General features: G+C 41.2%; 1 protein-coding gene across 1 annotated transcript in view; it reads right to left on the bottom strand.

Moving 5' to 3' along the window:
* Positions 1-24436, bottom strand: part of tfap2d (transcription factor AP-2 delta (activating enhancer binding protein 2 delta)) — a 79263-nt gene that overhangs the window by 36646 nt on the left and 18181 nt on the right. The window contains exons 4-5 of the mRNA XM_068018740.1: positions 18082-18247; positions 6939-7057 (exon numbers count right to left, since the gene is read on the bottom strand). Coding sequence (XP_067874841.1) covers positions 6939-7057; positions 18082-18247 — 285 coding nt within the window. The remainder of the gene's footprint in view (positions 1-6938; positions 7058-18081; positions 18248-24436) is intronic.

Genomic DNA, 24436 nt, shown 5'->3' with positions numbered 1-24436 from the left:
ACTAAAGTACTTTTGTAGTGTAGTCACTGTTATAATGTAAGAAACATGGCAGTACCACTTCTTCACAGGTCACAACATATATTTAATTTTTTCCCAGTTACCGACACGGTCAATCATAGACTCTATTTCTATCCCAGAATAAAATACACAAACCAGGTTTCTTTAATAAACAACAAAATTATTAGTTTAATATAAAACAAGACATAACCAGTAACGAAACAAAGCATTAACACACAGATTGAAATATGAAAGTTCCCTTTTTGCCTTAGCCCCTCACACACACACATACATACACCAGTTAACCCAAAAAAATAGAGATTTTCTCTTTAGAGCTCTATTACAAGAAAACAGACAAAAAGAATACTTTGACCAAATACTTTATAATTCTTGAAAAAAAAAGAGAAGGTATGGAAAATGTCAGATGTCCTTTGTTTTGGTTTGGCATCCCAAATACGCAGACAGCTGTCACTGGGATCTTTCTAGAACAGTTCAGGTGACGTTGAAGATCAATTTGGGCAGGCCTTTCAGAAGGAATGCAGCATCAATTTCTCCATTTCTTGAGCTTCTCAAAGAGATGGAAAAACTGGCAGGCTTTTCAAAAAACTGAGCTAGGGTTTTGTCCTTGGCAGGTTGATTTTTTAAACTCCTTTTCAAAACTCTTCCCATACCCCAACTGCCTGTCCAAAGCAAAACCAAAAAATAAATCTCAGGAATCAAGCCTCCTGACCCCTGTAAATCTCGACCTGTAACTTCTTTGTAAGCATTTTTCCCTAGGTCAAAAAGTCCCCGCTGTGTATTTACCTGAAAACTGGTGTCTTCCAGTAACTGTTGTTTACAAACCAAGTCCAAAGGACCTCACGAAGATCTCTTTTTTTAAAAAACTCTAAGTCTAGCATCTATGGAATCCTTTTGCAGTTTTCAAACACAAGTTCTCAAAATTTAACAAAAAAAATGGCAGCACTTGTAACACCTGGAATCTTTTACATCCACAAGAGGGCCTGATTTAATGTCTCATCTAGATGACGGCATCTTCCACCATGCAGCTTCACACCCCACTGCATTGAACTGTCAGCCCGGATTATGCACGCAACTGTGAGTGGGATTTAAACTCACAACCTTCTGACTTACAGGTGAGAATGCTACCACTGAATGAAGCTAATTCTAAAGAACAACAAACAAAGAAAGACATTGGGAGCAGTTATCAGAAACAGTGGTGGAATCAGAATTTGTAATAGCTTTTAAAGGGAAGTGGTTGAATAGTTTAAAAAGAAAACAATTAAAAGAAACAACTTGGATCATGATAGCGCCTTCCATGACCTCAGGAAGGCTGAAATCTCTTTACACCTACTAAAGTACGTTTGTAGTGTGGTCACTGTTATAATGTAAGAAACATGGCAGCCAATTTGTGCACAGCAAGCCCCCACAAACAGCCATGAGATAATGACCAAAAAATCTGTTTTAGTGATATTGGTTGAGGGTTAAAAATTGGCCAGGACATCAGGGTTTGTCATCAGGGAGAATTTCGCACTCTCAGCCTTCTGCAGCACTGGTGCTCAGTCATGTTCAGAAAGCTTTTCCTCTATCAGTATATCCTATGTTGGGGGTATCGTCTCCTGTGAGCTAGAGCTCTGTACTTGTCCCCTCCATCCTGTGGTTGAGGAGAAGGCAGCTGCTCCTCCTGCAGGTGCTGCTTCTTCTGCTGGTGGTGTTGTTGTTGCTCCTCTTAATCCTCATCAAAGGTCCAAGGTAAGCGCCTCCCATGTGGCTGTGAAGGCTGACAGCTGGGATGTGCAGATCAAAGGCAAAAAACACTGAGGTGGTAGAACTGATTTCCAAAGTATTGGAAATCACCTCCAAAGCAATGAAAGCACACGCTCAGAACAAATCCTATATGCAAAAGACTTTCACTTAGGCAAGGAAGCCAGTGTCAGAGTACAGTATTTAAAGCCTTTAGAAACATAGAAATATAGAAAATAAGAGGAATAGGCCATTCGGCCCTTTGAGCCTGTTCTGCCATTCATTATGATCGTGGCCTGTCAATGGCTCAGCCCATCAAAGCCCCACTGTCATCTCACTTTGTTTTCTCTAGCGAATGCCATGAAGCCTTGGAAACATGTGCACACAGAGTTAAAATCAGAATACTGGGTTCAAACAGCAGGTAATGATCATTTAACATTTTTAAATAACAGACCCGCCTGTCCCACAGGGGTTTCTCGTGCCTCAAGAATTTTGTACTCAGGTTAAAGGTGGAAGTCATTGTGTTCCTGTCAACATCCCGACACATCGGCATTTTCAGCTGTTTCAAACTGCTGCCCACACAAAAACCTACCCAATTTGACAGGTTAAAATTGCCCCCATTGGGTGTTTGGCATCCTTGAAAGATGGTGAACATGCAGCAAACAATCCATTTAGGTGGGGTGTCTTCTCTTGGTGCACCTTTGCTGATGACTGTGAAGGCCAATTCTTGAGAGGCAGGTTCTGCCACAAGTGTTGCATGTGAAGCTATCAAGTGATGCTGTGAGTTGTTTTTTTGATGTTGGCGCCTGTTGCCAAGCTGCTATAACCACTGGTCGTGGTGGTGGTGCACACCAGTCCACTGGATGTGTCACCATTTCCTTCTTTCACCAGGTGTGATAGTCAACATTTAGGGCCTTTATGTCACGCTTGCGAGCATCCTTGAAGTGGAGGCTTGGACGCCCCACTGGGTCATCTGGCCCCGGCTACCTCTCCAGAAGGTCCTTGGGTATACAACCATCTTCCATCCTGCAAATGTGCCCAATCCACTGAAGCTGCCTCTGTTTGATTAGTGCCAATACATTTGGGAGCTCTGCTGTGAGAGGACTGCCGCATTTGTGATTTTGTCCTGCCAGAGTATACCCATAATGCGCCACAGACAGCGAAGATGGAAATTATTGAGCTTCTTTTCCTGGGAGCTATAAGTTGCCCATGTTACACAGCCATAGAGCAAGGTGCTGAGAACACAGGCCTTATAAGTCATCGTGATTAACATTATTATCATTATCATTATAAACCATCATTATTTCCATTAAAATCAACCCATTCTTTGATTTTGCTCTGTATTTATTAATATTATTCAGCATTAGTCAAAGGTCTACCCCTAGGCACGAAGGTCTGGGCATGTATAAAAGTACACACGGGCAGCCTTCTACTTTGCCTGACAAGAGAATGATATGAAGCCAGCAGTATAATGCAATGCTCCAAAGCAGGCACCAGAATCAACAATTATGCCTCCCATCACAGTGGTCCTGAAATTAAAATGCTAAAAACAACCCTAAAGTGCAACAAGATCAGGTTGGTAATACTTATCTGCCTCTACTATTGACATATTATCCTGCAAGTTAGTTAGCCTGATGTAAATGTCTGAATGTCAGCCCAATTTTAGCAAAATGGTTTAATCCTGTTGCCCGAAGGATGAGACCAAGTCAAACTACAGTATTTAGTCCCTTGACTGGCTTAGAATCATCCTTTGGAGCCAGTTTTTAGTTAATCCGGGGTGATGTAAATTAATATCGATTAAAACTGGATCCAAAATAGGAGGATGCACGAAGCAGGGAAACAGATAAGAGATTTATTGAAACTTAAATAAAACAATAGGGTATGTAACAATAAAAAAAAGAAAAGTAAAAAAAAATTATGAGAGAAAAACTGATAGGGAAGAAGAGAAAAGTGAAGAGAAGCAGATATAAAACAAAACAGGGGTTGAGACTGGTAGAAAACAGTCCATCCCTTTGCAGTGTAAAGAGATTTTAACTCTGTTCTCACCTACATGTCTTGGGTAGTTTCCCATTTGAAACTGGCAGGAAGTGGCAGCTGATCAGCAGGGGGGAGCACAATGTCAGGCAGAAGGAGGCTGCTGCTGGGGACTGAAAGAACAGCTCCAGCTCCTCTTCCTGTCATTTGGACTTGGCAGGAAAGCCACAATCCCGTCCCTACTCATCCCTGCAGTTAAAATAACAGTCAGGCCCCAATGACACCACCTGTACATTTAAAGTAGGACCCCATCGGTTGCCAGTAGATGTCCCTCTCGCCTGCTCAGAAAAACATGTAAAATCAAAATTTGGGAGATCAGTGTGAGATTTCAGCCAGTGATTACTACTGGCAATTTGAACTGCCCATCCCCTTGGTTTCAGAGTGTGGCAAGGTTAAAATCACTTTAACCTTTCAAACGTATTTAAATTTAAAATGGTTAAACGTAATATATTTTAGTTTCATGATACTAATATCACAATAATAAAGCTATTTCTGACAGTACAGTATTTTTGCACTGTAATATTGGAGTTTGCACACTTGTGTCAACTGGAAACTTGAAACAAAGGAAGGAAGCCAGAAGACCGTGAAGATGCTGGGAGCTTAAGAATTCCAAACAGCAAAATTTATGGGGCAGTTTTTTTTGTCAAGGACGCATATTTTCCTGGGAAGTGTCCAAAGTTATTTTCTAGCATACCTTTACAGCCAGTATAGGAAGCTTTTAACTTGCCATTGTGAGCTGAATTTGAACCAAGAGGTGAAATGACACTGTACTTAGCCATTCTTCCACTCAGTCCTCAAAAATCTACTGTATCTGTCATTTCCAGGAAACGTCCCTTCTAAGTATTAATCAAATTTTTCCCAGCTTGGCTTCTGAGATCAAACAGGATGGGGAATATCAGAGTGGGAAAAGTTGATGATGTCAATCAACAGCTTGTTCCTTTTAGTAAGTAGACACAGAACTAAGTGTATTTTTTTAGTGAAATGCTATTGTGTCTATTGGAGTAAAATGCCTCTTGCTTGACTTAACACAATTATGTCATAATTAATTAATCATAAACTGGCCATTTCCAGTGTAAAGCAGGAGACTGCTGATGATGATGATAAGTATTCAGTGAACTTAGTATGACAGAAGACCTCAGATAGGTTTTAACATATATTTCAGATTGCTTTGGAAGGTAATAAGAATTTAAGAAAAGACAGGGTGAGAAAAGGCTATTTAGCCTACCAAAGCTAATTTCTGGTACCCTAACTCTCCCACGGCAGCAACCAATTGTATTGTGAACAACTCAAATGTTTTTGCCCCGGTACACTAATTTTAAAATCTTGCAGGATACTAAAGCGAGTTAATATGATCTTCTCTAGTTAATACTGATAGCAAATATTAATTTACTACTTCAGCTATACTACCTCCCTTAATTTCACTGTCACTTTTATTCTTGAGAGGTTTGACGTTTTCTGTAACTTGAGAATGAGTATTCTGCTACTGGATGAATGTTTCATATTGTGCTTAACGGGACTGAATTTTGTGTGTTCCTGCTTCACCAGCAGAAGTGCAGCAAGGCAAGACTTCTGCCATCCATTTGTGCCTTGAGCCCAGCTCATTTTTTGGTATCAGGGCAAGTAAATACCTCTGGGTATTTCTGGGCCTACCAGAATGCTTGATTTAGGTGGGTGGGGAGCAAAGCTAACTTGACACAGCATAAGTGGGCCCCAAGAAACATTTTCAGGGCAAAAGTGGTCTTTTTTCAATTTTAAATACTACCAAGCCCCTTAGAAATGCTGGATGCCAGGGATATACAGATGTCCTTCATTCAGCGTTGCTATGGCACCAATGAGGGGCAACATGTTTTATGATGCTTTTCCTTCATTTGCATGACATCATAACACATCCTGTTCAATGTATAGGCGATCACCACATTTGCAGCAGAAATTTGCAGGTGAAAAAAGGGGCAGTAACATAGATATAACTGGGTACCATCCAAAATTCCATCCCCATCATGATCATTTTGGTGCTGAAATTGACATTTTCTGTAACTTGAGAATGATTATTCTGCTTTGTCTTTCCCCCTGTTGGTTTGAATGTTTTATTCTCCCTGTTTTATACCCATTCTAATTGTCCTAGTATTCATTATCCAGAATGTTTATTTAGCTTACACTTGTTTCTCTTGTCTGCATATTTAGCCACAGAAATGGACTGTTCCTAAAACTACTACACATAGGGATGAAAACAGTGGGGACTGGGTGTCAACAAGAGGGAATTTGCATAGCAGAACTGGTGCCTGAGATTTGGCCTCATTAGGGGCAGGCTTGGCAGTGAGACTGAGAAGAATGTGTAAAAATGTACAGGTTGGAGGATTAATGAAGGGAGGAGGTCAAGAAACCAAAAAGAAAATGGGTTCAGCAATTTTTTTCCATAATATGATTAATCTGTGGTTTGACATGGTTGCACTTCTCTCAAAGTACACTTCAAAATACGAATTTTTTTATTCCTTCTTTGTATGTGAGCGGCATTGGAAAGGCCAGCATTTATTGCCCACCCCTATTTGCCCTCGAGTAAGTGTTGGTGAGCCACTTACAGCTATGCAGCTTGCTAGGTAATTTCAGAGGGCAGGTAAGAGTCAATCACATTGCTGTGGGCCCGGAGTCACATGTTGTCCAGACCAGGTGAAAACAGTAGATTTCCTCCCCTGAAGAACATGAGTGAACCAGGTGGGTTTTTATAACAATCCAGTTGTTTCATGATGAATAAGATTAGCACTTTACTCCAGAATAATTAACTAACTGAATTTAAATTGCCCCAGCTGCCATGGTGGGACTTGAACACATGCCACTAGAGTATTAGTCAAGGCCTCTGGACTAATATTCCAGTAGCATTGCCACTATGCTACTAGCCCCTCTTTGTAAAGTATGCACCAGATGGTATTCAAAGAACAATCCCAGTAATTCCTATTTCTACTGGTGAAGTTACACTTTTAAAACTCACTTGTGACTTTGTAACTTGTGACATGTGGGGTGTTTCCTGAGTTCCACTGAAACATTTTTTATGAACTTTGTCCGCTTTACTATGGCCTAAACTATGCCTTAGTAAACCCTTCAAATGTAACACACAACGTATGTTGGTCATCAATAATTCAATGGCACTTATCCTGTCTGAATGTTGCCCTTACCTTCAACCAGTGAGGTTAATAAAGTGACATTGGCTGCTTTCCGTCTGCCAGCTGGTAGGTTCAGTCCCAACCTGTCCAACTTTTCTCGTAAACATCGTCCGCCATTCTTAGATTTTGCTCTGGAAATAGTAATATTATTTAGTGTTAGTGTCATTCACAATGAAAACCAGCATCACTGAGTGAAGTGCACCAACACAGATATACTAATCCTTGAACTTTAGTCAAGATATGCATTACAATGTTCAACTGGACAATTTCTTGAACAGTAAGGGCTTTAGAGCTGATTTTAATAGTTGGCATTGGTGGGAAGCAGGCAGTAGCAGATTAGTCGCCCTTTATACACCCCACCTGATTTTGGAGTCCATGGAAATGAAAATCAGGTGGGTTGTCTAACAGGGAGCCAAACTACTACAAAAGTTAAAGTGGCTGCCTTTATCTAATAGCAGCTTGCCTTGTGATACTCTAGTAAATAACACATTCTGGTTCAGGTTTAAGATGTGTGAAAATAGTAGGCCCAGCTCAAGAAAAAGCTCACAAGGATTCTCTTTATTAATGCTGACATTACAGCAGTTTGAATAACAAGATCATTGAGGAGAACTGGCCTTTCACCTCTGGAACCTTCACATTCAGCCCAGACCAATGGAATGGAAGACTCTTCTGTTTGCTGTCTACAAAGGTTCTATGTGAGATGAATTTTATCCATTTCAGTCCAGTTCCCAGTGAGCATTGACCTGCAACACGCATCTGTCCCTAATTAGAAAGAAGGAACCACCTTTCATTTCCTCGGAACACCCCAAAGTGCTTCATAGCATTGGGCTGAATTTTATCAGCTCACCGCCATTCTCAGCGACAAGTTTGAAAAAGTGCACAGCACACACACGAGACATGTGCCGTGGAGCCGCCGTGATATTACACTCAGCGGCTCATTAGTATGGTGGGAATAGAAAGCCTCGCCACCCCCCCCCATGATGTAGAGGGGCGCACCGTCCCCGGCAATGGCGTCTGGTGCCACCACACAGGCGCCAGCGCCATTTTTAAAGGGCTTCAAGCCTTTACCGGTAATTTGAATTTTTAAAGGTCCTTCTGCAATAAAAGTGGAATTAAAATTTTATTTTAACTTTGAAGCCCCCCTCCCACCCACCCATTGAGTAATCAATAAATAAAATAACCTATCCCCCCCCAAAAAACACCTTTTCTATGCCGAACCTTCACCCGCCAACTTCAGCACCTTTGACCCTCAACCCCTTCCCACCATCCCCACAGCAAATCGAAATGGTTTTCACCTTTCCACCCTCCTCCCGACCTGAAAATTTAACTCCTCCAGCCTCCCCACCAGTGTCACGCCTTGGATCTCTGAACGGAGATCTGAAAGCGGGGGAGTTCCGGCCACTGACCAAAATATCGACGTGGGACGGCCATCGAGTCAAGGTAAATTAATTTGCATTTATTTCAATTGATTTTAGTGGCGGGGTGGCCGCACCGAGGCCTCGCTGCAACCGGTAAAATGTGGTCCTTTGCCATAATTTTGGTGCAAGATCAGTGGAAATCCTGGAGAAATGTGTGAACGGCTGTAAAGGGCTGTAAACTATTTCTGATGATGTTACAGTGGGAGGTCAGGGACCCCTCACAGAAATTCTACCCCATTATCACTTTAGTCTTGTACTGTATGCTTCAATTTATAAAACCCAAAATTCTATTAGCTTCTCACTTTCAGGAAGTTATGTATTTGAACACCTAGGTCTTTCTGTTCATCCACAAACCTCAGTGTCTTTCTATTAAAGTGTATATTCCCTGTTCTTTTTTTTCCAAAAATGCATGAGCTCACACTTATCTGTATGAAATTGCATCTTTCTGATCATTCTGCTAACCTGTCTTCCTGAAATCTTATACAGTTTTCCTGACTGTCTTCATACCTCTTATTTTTGAGTCATTGGCAAATTTTGCAATTATGTTTCTTAAATCGATGTCCAAATTGTCCAGGTGAATCCAGCATCGACATCTGGGTGACGCCATTTCCATGCACCTCCAATTTATGCAACACACATCCTATAACTATTTGTTTCATGTTCATCAAGCAATTTTCTATTCATATTGCTACATCTCCTCTTATACCATATGCCTGAATTTTTCTAACAAGTCTTTTCAGAGACACTTTATTGATTACCTCTTAAAAATCCATGTACAATACATCTACAACATGGCTGGTATCTATGCAACTTGTCATCTCGTCAAAAACTTCTGAAGCCAAGGGGGTCCTTGACTAAATATGCTCAGGTGCTAATGATAATAGTGAGATCTCTCTGCTATTGTTAACCCCAAGACTGCGTGGGGCAGCCTTTGTGGCTTCCCACCAGGCCAAGCAAACTGGGAACAGGGGCTGGTCCAGAAGAGGCTCAATTGTTTTTTTTCAAAAAATGTTGTAGTTTTCTTGTGGGCCAGGAGCAGCAGAGTGTTCCCCTAGCCTAGGCTGCTTTCCCCTTTGCCCCATTGTGACTGCCTTTGGACGCCACCCTTGCGACTTATCTTACGCCAGCGACCATTTCCTCAGATCTCTATCAGCAGCCTCCTGCCACCCAACGTCCTTGTCAGAACCACCAGGTTTGGGCAGGAGTTTGTCCTGCTGCGTATTAATGAGGTCCAGTCATTAAAATAGATTGGACCTCCCTGCTGCTGCTCCTAGATGGGCTGGCCACTTGCTAGGCCATGTTCCCACCCAAGAGTTAAAATCGACCTCCATGCATCTATGTGAATTGTTTACTGAAGGGAAAATTTTACAGAAACAAATTATATTGTACAGTCGCAAAGACACAATTAAGTTCTCAATGTATACAATACATTAATTGAACGATATTGGTATAAATTTTTTCAATTTATGTCCTATTCATTTTTCTCAAGCTGTCATTTAATTTGTGCCACTGAAAGACACAAGCAATTTTTCTTAAGGACGAGAAAGATTCCCAATAAAACTTCTTCTTGAAAATATACTCTTTTGAGTATTTTAGGTTTCCAATGCTGCTAATTTTAATGTTAAATAACTCTTCAACATCTTTTTCTTGAGGAAGAAGTAAATTATATGCAGCAGAGGCCTAGATTCAGATCCAAGGCCCAAAGCCTGAAGGCTCAGTTAGGTTTACAGCGTTCAAAGCTGGAAGCTATTTGATTCCCACAAAGTCAAAAAGTAAGCTGCTACTGGCAAGTACAAGTTGATTTTTTTTATCATTTTTTCTGAGAGACAAGTTTCATTTCAAGCATGAACAAACCAGTCTGATTTTATTTGTCCTTTAAAGGGATAGATTTTCTGATGTGAGGGCTTTGATTTTTTGTCTGACTTCTTTTTTCAAACTTCAAGCAATGCTATTTTCCTAGGATCAGTGCTATTCAGTAGCATTTTCAACACATAGATGTGACAATGGAAACTACAGTAAATTGAGTCCCCCTTATGCAGAGAAATTTAAATAAACAAGGTGAAGTTATCATATTTTAGCATAAATATGACTGATTTCAAAAGATAAAAGATTACAGAAAACACTTTAAAAGAATTTCCCATTTAAGAGGGGAATGGACTGTTGTTCATTCTTGCATCAATTCAAAACAAGGGTCAAGTGTTATAATGTAAACAAAACTGAGATTCGGCATCATCAGGAACAACTTGCATTTATATAGTGCCTTTTATGTAGAAACATGCCCAAGGCACTTCACAGAGGCATAATAAAAAAGTATTTTGACATTACTTATTTCAAACATTTTATATTATTCTTTGCCTAAAACACCTGAGAAGAATTAAAACTCTAGACCTAAACATTTGGGCCAGCAATACTGATTGTGGAGTCATTGACACAGTAAGCATTGCAATTAGAATTATGAGTCTGTGAAGGTACCAGTACTCAAAAATACATTGTTCCTACAAAACCTGATTTGAACCATCTATCCACAGAAGTGGATACATGAAAATTAGTGGTGTTGTAAATAGTGAGGAGGAAAACCTTAGATTACAGGATGATATAGATGGGCTGGTAAGATGGGCAGAGCAGTGGTAAATGGAATTTAATCCTGAGAAGTGTGCGATAATGCATTTTGGGAGGGCTAACAAGGCAATGGAATATACAATGGATGGTAGGACCCCAGGAAGTGCAGAGGGTCAGAGGCACCTTGGTGTACTTGTACATAGATCACTGAAAGCAGCAGCACAGGTAGATAAGGTGGTTAGGAAGGCATATGAGATACTTGCCTTTATTAGCCGAGGCATAGAATATAAGAGCAGGGAGGTTATAATGGAGCTGTATAAAACGTTAGTTAGGCCAAAGCTGGAGTACCGTGTACAGTTCTGGTTGCCACATTATAGGAAGGATGTGATTGCACTGGAGAGGGTGCAGAGGAGATTCACCAGGATGTTGCCTGGGCTGGAGCATTTCAGCTATGAAGAAAGACTGGATAGGTTAGGGTTGTTTTCCTTAGAGCAGAGAAGGCTGAGGGGGAACCTGACTGAGGCATACAAAATTATGAGGGGCATAGATAGGGTAGATAGGAAGAAACTTTTTCCCTTAGCGGAGGTGTCAATAACCAGGGGGCATAGATTTAAGGTAAGGGGCAGGAGTTTTAGAGGGGATTTGAGGAAAAAAATTTCACCCGGAGGATGGTTGGAATCTGGAACACACTGCCTGAAGGGGTGGTAGAAGCAGGAACTCTCACAACATTTAAGAAGTATTTAGATGAGCACTTGAAATGCCATAGCATACAAGGCTACAAGCCACGTGCTGGAAAATGGGATTAGAATAGATGGATGCTTGATGGCTAGCACGGACATGATGGTCTGAAGGGCCTGTTTCTGTGCTGTATAACTCTATGACTCAATGACAAGTTCATTCCCTGCCCTCCCAACTCAAGATTATTGTGTGAATATGAGAGCAGTAAAAAGAAAAATGTAGGAAAAATGGGGAACCAAGTATTTTTAAATTGAGGGTAACTAGGAATTACTTTGTTACTTCATTAATACTTTGATATTGAATTTGAGTGATTCATATATTTCCCATGTATTATTTAAAGGGATACCTAATTATAAAATAATTTACTGAAATATATGTTCTAAGGAGCCTATTAGAGACAAAGAGGGTGCTATATGCTTAGAGGCACAGGGCAAGCCTAGGATATTTAATAAGTATTTTGTATAGGTGTTTACTAAGGAAGAGGATGCTGACAAAATATTGGTGGAAGCAGAGATGGTAGAGGTAATGGATGGGGTGAAAATTAATAGGAAGGATGTACTGGAAAGGCTGGCTATGCCTTAGAGTGGATAAGGTGCCTGATCCGGATTGCTTGCATGTCAGGTTGCTAAAGGAGGTGGGAGTGGACATAGTGGAAGGGCTTTACGGAGGAGGTGCCAGAGGATTGGAAAGTGGCAAATGTGACAACCTTATTCAAGAAACGATGTAAGGACATTCTTAGTAACTCCAGGCCAGTCAGTTTAACATCAATGGTTCGAGAAACAATAATCAGGGAAAAAATCAACAGGCACTTGGAGAGGTTTAAGTAAATTAAGGATAGCCAGCATGGATTTGTGAAAATCTGGTCATCTTTCATTAATCTAATTGATTTTTTTTAATGAAGTATCAGAGAAGTTTGATCAAGGGAAAGCAATGGTGTTATCTATATGGATTTTAAGAAAACGTTTGTCAAGGTGCCACATAAAAGACTGAAATTTGAGGCTGATGGAATAGGAGGATCAGTGTCCGCTTGGGAAAAGAAATGGCCTTAAGGACAGAAACAGTGAGTTTTTCAGACTGGTGGAGGGTAGACAGTGGTGTTCCCCAAGGGTCCATGCTAGAACCACTGCTTTCTTTGATACATATAAATGACTTGGATATTGAAATACAGAATAAAATTTCAAAATATGCCGATGATACCAAACTTGGTGGTACAGCAGACAGTGAGGATGATACAAATTGACTACAATAGAATATAGATAGGCTAGCAGAATGGGCAGACAAGTGGCAGATGGAATATAATAGAGAAGTGTGAGGTGATGCATTTTGGCAGAAGGGATAGGGCGATGCAATATAGACTAAATGGCACTATTATAAAGATTGTGCAGGAACAGAGGGACCTGGGGTGCTTATGCATAGATCTTTGAAGGTGGCAGGACATATTGAGAGAGCAGTTAGCAAAGCATGTGGGATCTTACGCTTCATAAATAGAGGTATTGCGTACAAAAGCAGGAATGTTATACTGTACCGTTATAAAGGTTTGGTTAGGCCACAACTAGAGTACTGTGTCCAGTTCTGATCATCACACTTTAGGAAGGATGTGAGGGTCCTTGAGAGGGTGCAGAGGAGATTTACCAGAATGTTTCTAGGGATGGAGGATTTTAGTTACAAGGTTAGGTTGGAAAAGCTGGATTTGTTCTCCTCGGAGCAAAGGAGGTTGAGGGGAGATTTGACAGAGGTGTACAAGATTATGACAGGTTTAGATAATGTCGACAAAGAAAAGATGTTCCCATTAGCTGATTGTACAAGGACTAGGGGATACAGATTTAAGGTTTTGGGCAAGAAATGCAGGGGAGGTGTGAGGAAGAACGTTTTTACACAGTGAATTGTAATGGCCTGGAACCCGCTGCCTCTGAGGGCGGTGGAAGTGGAGATGATGAATGATTTCAAAAGGAATCTTGATGGGCACTTGAGGGAAATAAACCTGCAGGGCCACGGGGATAGAACGGGGGAATGGGTCTGTTTGAATTGCTCAACAGAGAGCCGGCATATACTCGATAGGCTGAATGATCTCCTTCTGTGCCGTAATAACTCTATGACTCTAAGTGTAGTATAATCTCAGTCCAGGGCTGCTGTATTATTGCTTTATTTTATTTTTTTTATTTAGAGATACAGCACTGAAACAGGCCCTTCAGCCCACCGAGTCTGTGCCGACCATCAACCACCCATTTATACTAATCCTACATTAATCCCATATTTCTACCACATCCCCACAATTCCCCTACCACCTACCTATACTAGGGGCAATTTATAATGGTCAATTTACCTATCAACCTGCAAGTCTTTGGCTGTGGGAGGAAACCTGAGCACCCGGTGAAAACCCACGTGGTCACAGGGCGAACTTACAAACTCCGCACAGACAGTACCCAGAATTGGACCTGGGTCGCTGGAGCTGTGAGGCTGCAGTGCTAACCACTGCACCACTGTGCCACCCAAAGAATGGCACCCAAAGAGCTTTAAGAGTGAAGTCTAAGAGTGAAGTCCCTTTAAGAACTCAGTATGCTAATGAGTAAGTCCCAGGATGTAGTCTTGTGACTACAAGCCACAGGCACTCTGCACTGCAACACCCTGGACCAATGTTCTGTATTTTTTTTTAATTTTAGAGATACAGCACTGAAACAGGCCCTTCGGCCCACCGTGTCTGTGCCGACCATCAACCACCCATTTATACTAATCCCACACTAATTCCATATTCCTACCACATCCCCACCTGTCCCTATATTTCCCTACCACCTACCTATACTCGGGGCAATTTGTAATGACCAATTTACCTATCAACCTGCAAGTCTTTGGCATGTGGGAGGAAACCGGAGCACCTGGAGAAAACCCACGCAGACACAGGGAGAACTTGCAAACTCCACACAGACAGTACCCAGAATTGAACCCGGGTCGCTGGAGCTGTGAGGCTGCGGTGCTAACCACTGCGCCACTGTGCCGTATATAGTTTGCTCTGTATTGTTTGTATTAGTTTTAGCCATTAATAAACCTTCGAGAGATCTTCAAGAAACTGGAATCCACGTACCTTATTGTGTTGCTTTAGATAACACAAAGAAACATATGACACAGGGGGAGGCAGTGGCATAGTGGTACTGTCACTGAACTACTAATCCTGAGCCCAGGCTACTGCTCTGGGGACCTGGCTTCGCATCCCACCACAGCAGGTGATGATATTTGAATTCAGTTAATAAATCTGAAACTAAATCTAGTCTAGTCCATGAAACAGTTGTTGTTCAAAAAAAAAACCTCATCTGGCTAATTAGTGTCCTTGAGGGAAGGAAATCTGCTGTCCTTACATGGTTTGGCCTATATGTGACTCCAGAACCACAGCAATGTGGTTGATTCTTAAAATGGCCTAGCAAGCCACTCGGTGCAAGCACAATTAGGCTGGGCAATAAATGCTGGCCTAGTCAGTGACATCCCGATCCCACAAATAAATTAAAAAAACTGGGTCTATCCAAATCTGATATCATGGATGTTTACTGATGGCCTTCCAATAAATGGAATGTGTTCAAATGTTATATGTTTGCAAATAAATCCCAATGGAAGAAGTTCATGGTTTGTGGCAACAAGCTGAGGCTGCTGTTTCAGACACAGATTCCTTAACCAGGATTGTGGGAACTGTGTGTCTGCTTGGCTATGTTGGTGGCATTCTTGTTTCTGAGGCCAGAAGATTGTGGAATCAAGTCCCACTCCAAGCTGCAATCTTCCATTCAGCAGCTCATTTAAATAGCTGAGGTGGGCCGCCACCCCCCACCCCCAACCACATGGAGGGGGTGGGCTGTCCATCCCCAGCAATGGCATTAGCTGCCTGTGCGCAGGCACTGACGCCATTTTTAAAGGGCTCTCAGCCTTACCGGGAAATTTAAATATTTCAAGGTAAAGTTAATAAAAATAAATAAATACATTTCTTCTGCCCCCTCCCACTCACCCCCCCATAACACTTAAATTATTTGCCCTTCCCCCTCCAAAACACTTACCTTTACCATCTGATCTCGAATCCCACCCACCCCCCCCAACCAAACAGCACCAACTTTAAACTCCAACCCTTCCCACCGTCCCATACATGCATAATATTAATGTGACTCGATACCCCACCCCCCCCCTCCCCACCGCACTGAGAAACATATCTCCTCCCCCCTCCCCACCAGTATGGTGTCTCGTTTCCCTGGATGGGGATTTGAAGGCACAGGAGTGCTGGCCACCAGGCCGTAGATTGCAGCCGGACATCTGGTGGCGATGTGAGTCTCATTAATTCATTCATTTTAATTTCTTTAAATATTCAAATTGGGATCCTGTTGCTGAGCGGCGGGGGAGTCACCACGAGGCCTCACCACCACCGCTAATATCGGGTCAGGCCCTCCCGGCGACGGGGTGAGAGGTATCGTCAGGCCATGGAAGCCTGGGGGAAAACAAAATCCAGCCCCAAGTGCTTAATGCAAAATTCAATGCTGTCACTCTAGTACTGAGAGATTGCTTCACTGTCTGAGGTGCTCTCTTTCGGATAAGACGTTAAATCGAGGCCTAATCTGCCCTCTCAGCTGGATGTAAAAGATCCCAAGGCACTATTTTGAAGAAGAGTAGGAGTAATCCCTGGTGCACTAGCCAAAATCCGTCCCTCAATCCTCATCACAAAACCAGATTATCTGGTCATTATTACTTTGCTGTTTGTGGGAGGTTGCATGTGCAAATTGGTTGCGTTGTTTCCTGCATCACAACAGTGCCTACACAAGGAAAGCATGTCATTGGCTTTAAAGTGCTTTGGAATGTCCTGTGGTTGTTAAAGGTGCTTTATAAATGCAGGTTTATTTAACTGGCATTCTCCTATAGATCAAATCAACCAATTTGGCTTATCTCACAGGAAAGACAGATTGTGTTGAAGCAGCAGCACCTAATACAAGTAGGGAGGACAGGGAGTGTGGCAGTAGGGGGTGGATGTGGGGTGGTGGGGTGGTGGTATGGTGTGGAGAAGATAATAAAATGGGTGACAAGCTCGATGAAAAATAAAATACTTGTGTTTCTACGCTGAAGTTAATTTCTTTTTATAACCTATCTGTTCAGTGGGATGATCAAGGCAATGAACGTGTCGTACCCACTTGTTTCTACATGTCATACTTTGACAGCTTTGCTCCAAAAAAAATCCTAACATTATATATTGGGCTGCTTTTGAAATCAAATTACAGGAGCTTGACATCTGTGAGCTGGTTCCTGGCAGTTATACTGTTAATGCATTTTTCCAGATCTGTGTCGACAGAATAAATATTAATCTTTATACCTTGCATAAAGATTCATTTGGATTGAGCACAGAGATAAAAATTGGATGGGGAAGATTGCATACCCATGATAAAGCCCACCTGATTCCTGATACCTGATTTCCCTCTCTGCATCCTATCTTGGTAATGCTTTATACCTAAGCAGTAAAGATAAAAATCTACATGTATCAATCTTCCAGCAGTCCAATGAGTCTAGCTTTAACAGTATAAAAAACTGGACTCAGCACACAGACACCAAACTCCTGGAAATGGATAAAAAGATCAACATAAAATACCCCGTTGGAGAGCTCTTCTACCTAATAAACAAAAGTTGAAGGAACATCCAAGAATTCTCACGGTGGCTTTACATACATAGTACAACAGCTGCTTGCTATAACAATTGCTGTCATCTCTCAATTGCAGATATTACTTCTGCTGTTTTTATACCCTACTTAATATGTGCAAAATCTATCTGGACATTTCAATCTGGTTAAAATATCAGACTCAAAATGCATGGCAATGAAGTATCGCAACAGTTTTATTGGAATGTAACAAAAGGTGATTTGGAGTGTGAGACTAACCTTCCACTGCACATATTATCCCAATTTCATGTTTTCCATCATGTTTATGCTGATCAAAGTGAAAGATGTTCATGCCGAGAAAATTAATGCTTTGTCACTTCCATCCAATATTAATGCCAAACATCTTGATTTTAGATATAGCAAGAGCCCAATTTAATCTCTCAGTAATCTCAACCTCAGAAAAATACTCCTTACTGTAACAGTGTGAATGTTAATTTCCAATCGGGATTGAGACTACCCAAATTTATTTCACTTAAGTCCTTCACAGCAATCAAACAGAAGGAACATCTATACCATCACTGTTAACAGGATTCAAGCTGGTTTACTGTTTAGTCCCGAAAACAGCAAAATGTTTCTCAGGTTCTAGCATTCCTCAGCTTCCAGCTGTACATTTTACCGTACTGCTTTAATGCACATCTTAGTATACTGAATATGAAAAAGCTTGGGATGCGAAAAGGCTATTTGGCTCAAAAAGCCCACTCAGTGCATGTGTGTTATATAATTTGACTTGTGATGAGCTTGATATATATTGTGGTTTGGTGTTAAACTTTACCTTCGTAAGATTCCTCCTAAAAGAGAAGCATTGAGACATTCTGGTGGAGACAGGCGTCTCTTCACTTCAGCAATGGTCACTTTATACTTGGAAGTGGAGCTGAGTAGAGACAGACGTCCAGGAACAGAACAAAACAGGTCCGTAGGATTTACAACACAGGTGCTACCTGAAAATAAGTCAATAGATTATGAAATATGAATCAGAACGTGGTTCTTTCTGAAATACGCAGTGGTTAAAAGAATGTGTGGAAAAACACATCTTACCTTAAAATATTTCAGCATAAGAACTTTTTATATGAATTGGAATGTAAAAATTGAGTTATCCTAAATTTGGGCAATGTGCCTTCTTTTAAATGGTCTTGATGATGCAGATTAAATCACATACAGAATATCTGTAAATTATGTCATTAGTGGCAAATTAAGGTTAAACGACAAAACAGATATCTCAAACTGCCAAAATGAGCTAGGAAGCTTCATGTGCAGTAGTAGTAATGTACAGTCCTTTCAGAGTTGTGCCAAATCTGTTACTAGGCAACTACAGACATTGGACTTGATTTCTGTGTTCGCAGATGATAGTGATTTTTCCCATTGGCAGTTCTGGCAAAAACCCTCTACTTCACTACTATCCCTCTGCAGTGCTCAAAGGTAAAGTAAACCAGAACATATCCACACAAATCTCCCAATAATTATTTGCACCATTTGTTATGGTACACAGCCATATAGAACAAGATGTCTTAGCTTCTTTCCCCAGTCTGTGGTTAGTTTGTTGATTTGGGATGTTGCAACAGCAGGAATGCTGTAATTGTCTTGCAGACCTACTAATTTAGCCTCATTTTGAGGCAACACTTTCATTCCTGAGCATTTCATACCCCAACATTTATTTAATTACATTTACACTTGAGCTCTCCCAGTGGCACAGCAAATTTATCCAACAAGTAGCTGAATCAAAGAGACCAGGACAGTCCCAAACAGATTCTGTCCCCATTCTGTGCTGAATTAGCTGATACCAATAAGGGTAATGGTATGGGTGCAACAACTGCCCTCAGCACGCCTGTGTTAGGAAAGGCAAATGGTGCAATGTTGCTGATCCTGCTTGCTTTCTAGCAATCTCAGTTGCAAGTTGACATATGTGGGCTTCAAGTGAGGACAGTCTAAGGGCTGATGGTCCCATGATTGAATAGCCTGTGAACACTCATTATGTAGAGTCAATCATGAATTATGGTTATTTGAATGATGTACCACTAGAGTTTAACCAGCTAAAACTGAGCAGCCTACCTGCATAGGGCACTTGTAAATATCCTGTTGCTTAGTCAGCCAGAACCTTCATATCTGTTAGGGCTTTAGCTTGCAGGGTTTTCTGGAATGGAATGGGAATAATCCCCAGCCTTCCGGAATGGTTCTACCCATCCAGTTTCTATTAGTGAGCCAGATGGCTAGTTAATTATCAATAATGTCCTTATTATTGTGGATCTGCCTAGCTCAGGCATCAGATTGCTCACAATCTCCCACAAATGATCAACTTGGTTACAAACTTTCATCACTAGGAATGGCACCTTGAAACCACCTCAATCTCAAACTTATCTCCCTCAAAGGAGAAAACTGACAAGCATTGGCTCAAGCCCTGTTGGTAGGGAAGCAGATAACAGGAGCTTCTGATGAGTATAACGGTGAACAGCACAATAAATGTCTGAATCGATGCCACTATCCACTTAATCAGACTATGGCACACACTAGAACCCATTAGAATGCTGTGCCTGCAGCTGGAAGTGTGGAGTTTCAGCAAAAGCTGCTTTCTCTCTGCAACCCAATAAGCTTGATTTAATTTTGTAGCCTCCTTTCTGGCCTATGTTTCTTGAGATTGAAGCTTGTCACTGGAAGCATGAAATCAGTCGTGTGTTATAACATGTAGCTTGATTTGCATAATTTGATTAATTAAAACTATCATGGGCATAGGTTTAAAAAATATGTTGAATTATGCTTGAGATAATTGAAACTGTGATTTATATATTTAGGAGAATTAAGTATAAAAGCTGGTACTATACATTCCAGATTTATTGAGCAGCTAGCAACTGAGTAGATTAGTAATGCTGGTTTCTGAGAGGCGAGAATATTCATTTACAAAAATTATGATTAAATCAAGGGAATATATTTAGAATATGTTCATTTGTATCCAATTATTCTAAAACAATTAATGTTCTTAGTCATTTTACCAGGATATAAGGCTAGAAATTACCAGTGGCAATATTAGCATATAAACTCTTGACACATTTGCTTTAAATAAGTGGGTTAATGCCTGTGTTAAGCCCGTAAACAGAGGAATTTTATAGGCGTACAATAAATTTTAGGTTGCAATCTGTGTTATAAATTTACCTTATTAGGGCTTTTCTAATGACATCTTAATAATTGCATTTATATACATGGATATACAATAAAAGTACAGGCATTTTTTAAACAATGGTTTAAATATAAAAAAAGAGATCCATAAAAGTTAACATATTCTGAAAGACTGTAGACAATGACCAGCGAAGATACCACTAGTAGTCAAATATAATTATAAGGATAATGGAGCACTTTTTAAATCTTGTAGTATCGCAGAAAATAGAGACACAATTGAAGCCTCTTCTGCAGGAAATTAGTTGGATGGATAAGTACTGTAAATTATTCGTACTTACCTTGAGACTAGTTCCAGGCAAATACAATAGATTATAAATTCTTGTCCGGGAAGAGTCCCATAGGCTTAGCTTAATACTTTGTAGACAGATTGAAACTCCTCCTTTAATGATAAAGGAGAATACTTGTTTTCTCCAAAATTAATAAACTGTTAACAAAATCATATTTTGAAAGATTTTACGTTTCAAAATCATAGAGGGTAATTTTAACATTTATCACTGAATGAAAACGGTTAAAATTACCTCCATACATTCCTGTGATTCTGTTAGGAGGAAGGAGACATTTTTCCATTTTTCATTGAAATAGGAATTTCACTGCCTAAATTAGTCGTTCAAATATGCCCATTCATTTTGCACAAGACTTCAAGGTAATTACAGATGAGGAAAGGTATTCAATCAATCTAGTTCCTCCATTAAGAAAGATCCCACTGTTTCCTCGGCCTATCACCACCACCTGCAGCCCCCCACCAATTCTGGCATTGAACCATTTCTTGAATAATCCCAAATTCAGCCCATATATCTATTATTGTTCTGACCACTTACATTATTTGTCCAAATCAATTTCTAATTTCTCCACTCCCCCTTAGTTGGATGTAACCTATAAACTGGACACATTTTCATTGAGTTTCTAAATCCATATCATTGGTGTAAATTAGAAACAATGTGGTCCAACACCTATCCTTTAGGGACCCCATTCAGTACTTCTTCCCATCTCAACCTAGACACCTTTAGTATGTATCTGTTGTTTCCCAGCCTTCAACCAATTTCTTATTCACTCGCAAAATTTACCATAAATCCCCACAGCTTTCAAATTATTATTTTTTTGTGTGGAACTATATCCAGATACTTTTAGAAAGCAAGGTACTTCACATTGTAAGATTTCCTCTGTGCACTAATGTCAACACTTCAGAAAAATAGGTTAAGCAGACATAAACCAAGGACACAAAGAGCAAAATACTGCAGATGCTGTAAATTTGAAATAAAAGCAGAAAACACTACAGTCAATAAGTTAGGCAGCAACTGTTAACGTTTCAGGCCTATGACCTTCAGCAAAGCTGTAAGGACATAAGGAATCCCTCACAGAGTGTATACATTTTTTAATAATTGTGTCAGCATAACTGATCTGTTTTTGTATGGATTACAAATTGCTGCTTGCAACTGTTTTGAAAATAGACAAGCGACATTGATACCCATGTTTGTAAGTGAATGCATTGACATCAGCCAGTGCATCTGCTCCACTGTTTATCTACTGAAATTAATAGACAAAATTCGATGCAGGACCTTTATAAATTGAAATATTGTGCAGCCTTTTTTTAGGATTTGAGTGTGCAGGGTTATAAAATGTTAGGCAGTTATCATTTGAAATATTTGCCCCTAAAGTTACCTCCTTTAAAGCACCTCTTTTAAAGCACCTCTGTGATCATTATTCCCTTTATTGAAAGTTTCTCATTAAGTAACAAAATCCATATCTAGACTGTTACCAACCTATGTACAACTACCCAGGAATTTATATCTTTAACCTATCATCACGCTTGCAATGGCCATTGAAGAAAGAGTCCACTTAGGACTGATTCTATTATATACCAATTGTAAAGGTTGTGAAAAAGTTTTCCTTTTCCCCCTGTTATCCTGCATGTGTATCTCTGGCTGAAAGAACAGATACTCTGCTATTAATATTATTCTCGAACCAGCAAGTTGGAGATATGTGAAATTGGCCTGGAATGGCATTGGTAATCTCTTCCTCTCTGTAAGGAGACTTCTAGACTCAGATATTTATGGGGAGGAGGGGAGAGTGAAGGGAAGGCCAGAAATGGCCGAAGAACCTAACAAGTCAGGGGACATGGAAGACCTGCTGAACTGAACAGGAAGACCTCTTCATCACCTTTTGTTTCCATATCCCATCCAGCAGCCTGGCCAATGGCTGCACAGGAAAACAAGTGGCAGAAGGCCACAGTTGGGTCCCTTGGGGACGGTCTTTGACAATAGGGAGGGGAGAAGTTCAATGTTCAGTGCTTTGAGTGGGGGTGGGGGTGGGTGTGCAGAGCATGGTCAGCGTGATTGCATCTTGGTGAGAAAGACTTTGGGGTTGAAGAGGAGAGGGTCAGTGATCATGGCAGTGGGAAGACAGAGGCTGAGATTGTCAATGGGGAGGCTGAAGGTTTTTTTTAAGAGGACAAAGGGACATGCCTGCTCCTTCTGGCCAACAAGGAGCATTTGTGGAGCCAGAAATTCCTTTGACACCCCAGACCCCTAGGAAACCCGTGCGGCAACTGTTAAATTAGACTAATTTAGTCTCCCAATTGCACTGTGGGAGCCTGATTTAAATATGTTAATGAAGTAGCTCGTCTCTCCACCGCAGGACACTTGGATACCATGACCTTATTCGTTGCACAACAACTTCCCATGATGATGTCATTAAAATTGAACAAATGAAAAAAACAGACCAGAACCTGTGTTCAACTACTCTGATACAGCATGCTTTTATTTTCATTTTTGGTGATCTGTTGTGTTCATCAAGCTTAAGGATAATAACACTAGTAGGAAATCAAACACTTTCCCATTTCAGGCATCTAGTCAGAAGTGCAGCACTCTCAGGACAGAAGTAGCACTAACCAGATGTTGAGGAAAGCTGTCTAATTTGCTGTAACAATGTGCCTTTGTCTCCATCACAGAAGAGGGGGCAGAATTTTAAGCAGGAGGAAAGGGTCCCAGCACCGAGCCACAAAGGTGAAGGGAGCCCCGCCTCGGCCATTTAGGGGACTCCCAGTTGTATTTTACGGTGCTCAGGCAGTTAACTGCCCGGCACTAGGGTCCCCATCCGTTTAAGGATGGAGATTCTGCCTCAAAGAGTTGTTGGTCAATCAGAGTGGTGGCCACTGTTGGTAGTGCCATAGGCCCAGGACCAGGAGCAACACCGGAGGCCCGGAGAGGAGGTAAGTGGGATGGGCTCTCCAAGGCCAGTCAGGCAGGCCCCAGGGAGTGTTGGGGGGTTGTTATTGAGGGTGGGGCAGGGGGAGGCAGTTGTTGGCACAGGAGTGGCCTATGCAGCCGGGGGTGGTGGGGGGTTCCTCCATAGGCCACAGATTGCCCAAACAGGAGGGCCCCCCACACCATGCCTACAGGGAAGCCACCTGGCTTTACTGGGTGGCCTCCCCAGATTGGGGGTCCCACCAGCTGTTGGTAAATACCAGCAGCGATAGGATGAGGCCCTTAAGTGGCCATTCCCCTCCCTGAAAAAATTTAATGGCATCCGGAAGGTGTCACCTGCCCCATCCCCACCTTCTCTCACTATTTTATTGTCTCCGCCTCACCACCCTGCCCAATCCTAGAGGGCTCATAAAATTTAGCCCAATGTCTCCAACAATACCAATGTGATGTTTCTATTTTGCACACTTGCCATCCTTGTGGGGTCTTAAATCTGAACAAGGGAAACTATGAAAGTATGAGCGGCAAGTTGGCTATGGTGGATTGGGAAAATACACGAAAAGATTTGACAGTAGACAGGCAAATGCGAGTATTTAAAGAAATATTACATGGTCTGCAACAGATATATATTCCTCTAAGGCACAAACACCCAATGGGAAAGGTGAATCAACTGTGGCTAATAACAATATTGCATTAGGTCAAAGGAAGTGGCTTATAAGGATGCCAGAAAAAGTGGTAAAGCCTGAGGATTGGGAATAATTT

The sequence above is a fragment of the Heterodontus francisci genome, chromosome 3 (assembly GCF_036365525.1).
Source record: "Heterodontus francisci isolate sHetFra1 chromosome 3, sHetFra1.hap1, whole genome shotgun sequence".
NCBI lineage: Eukaryota > Metazoa > Chordata > Chondrichthyes > Heterodontiformes > Heterodontidae > Heterodontus > Heterodontus francisci.
The sequence above is the reverse complement of the archived record's forward strand: the minus strand, read 5'-3'. Positions and strand labels throughout refer to the sequence as shown.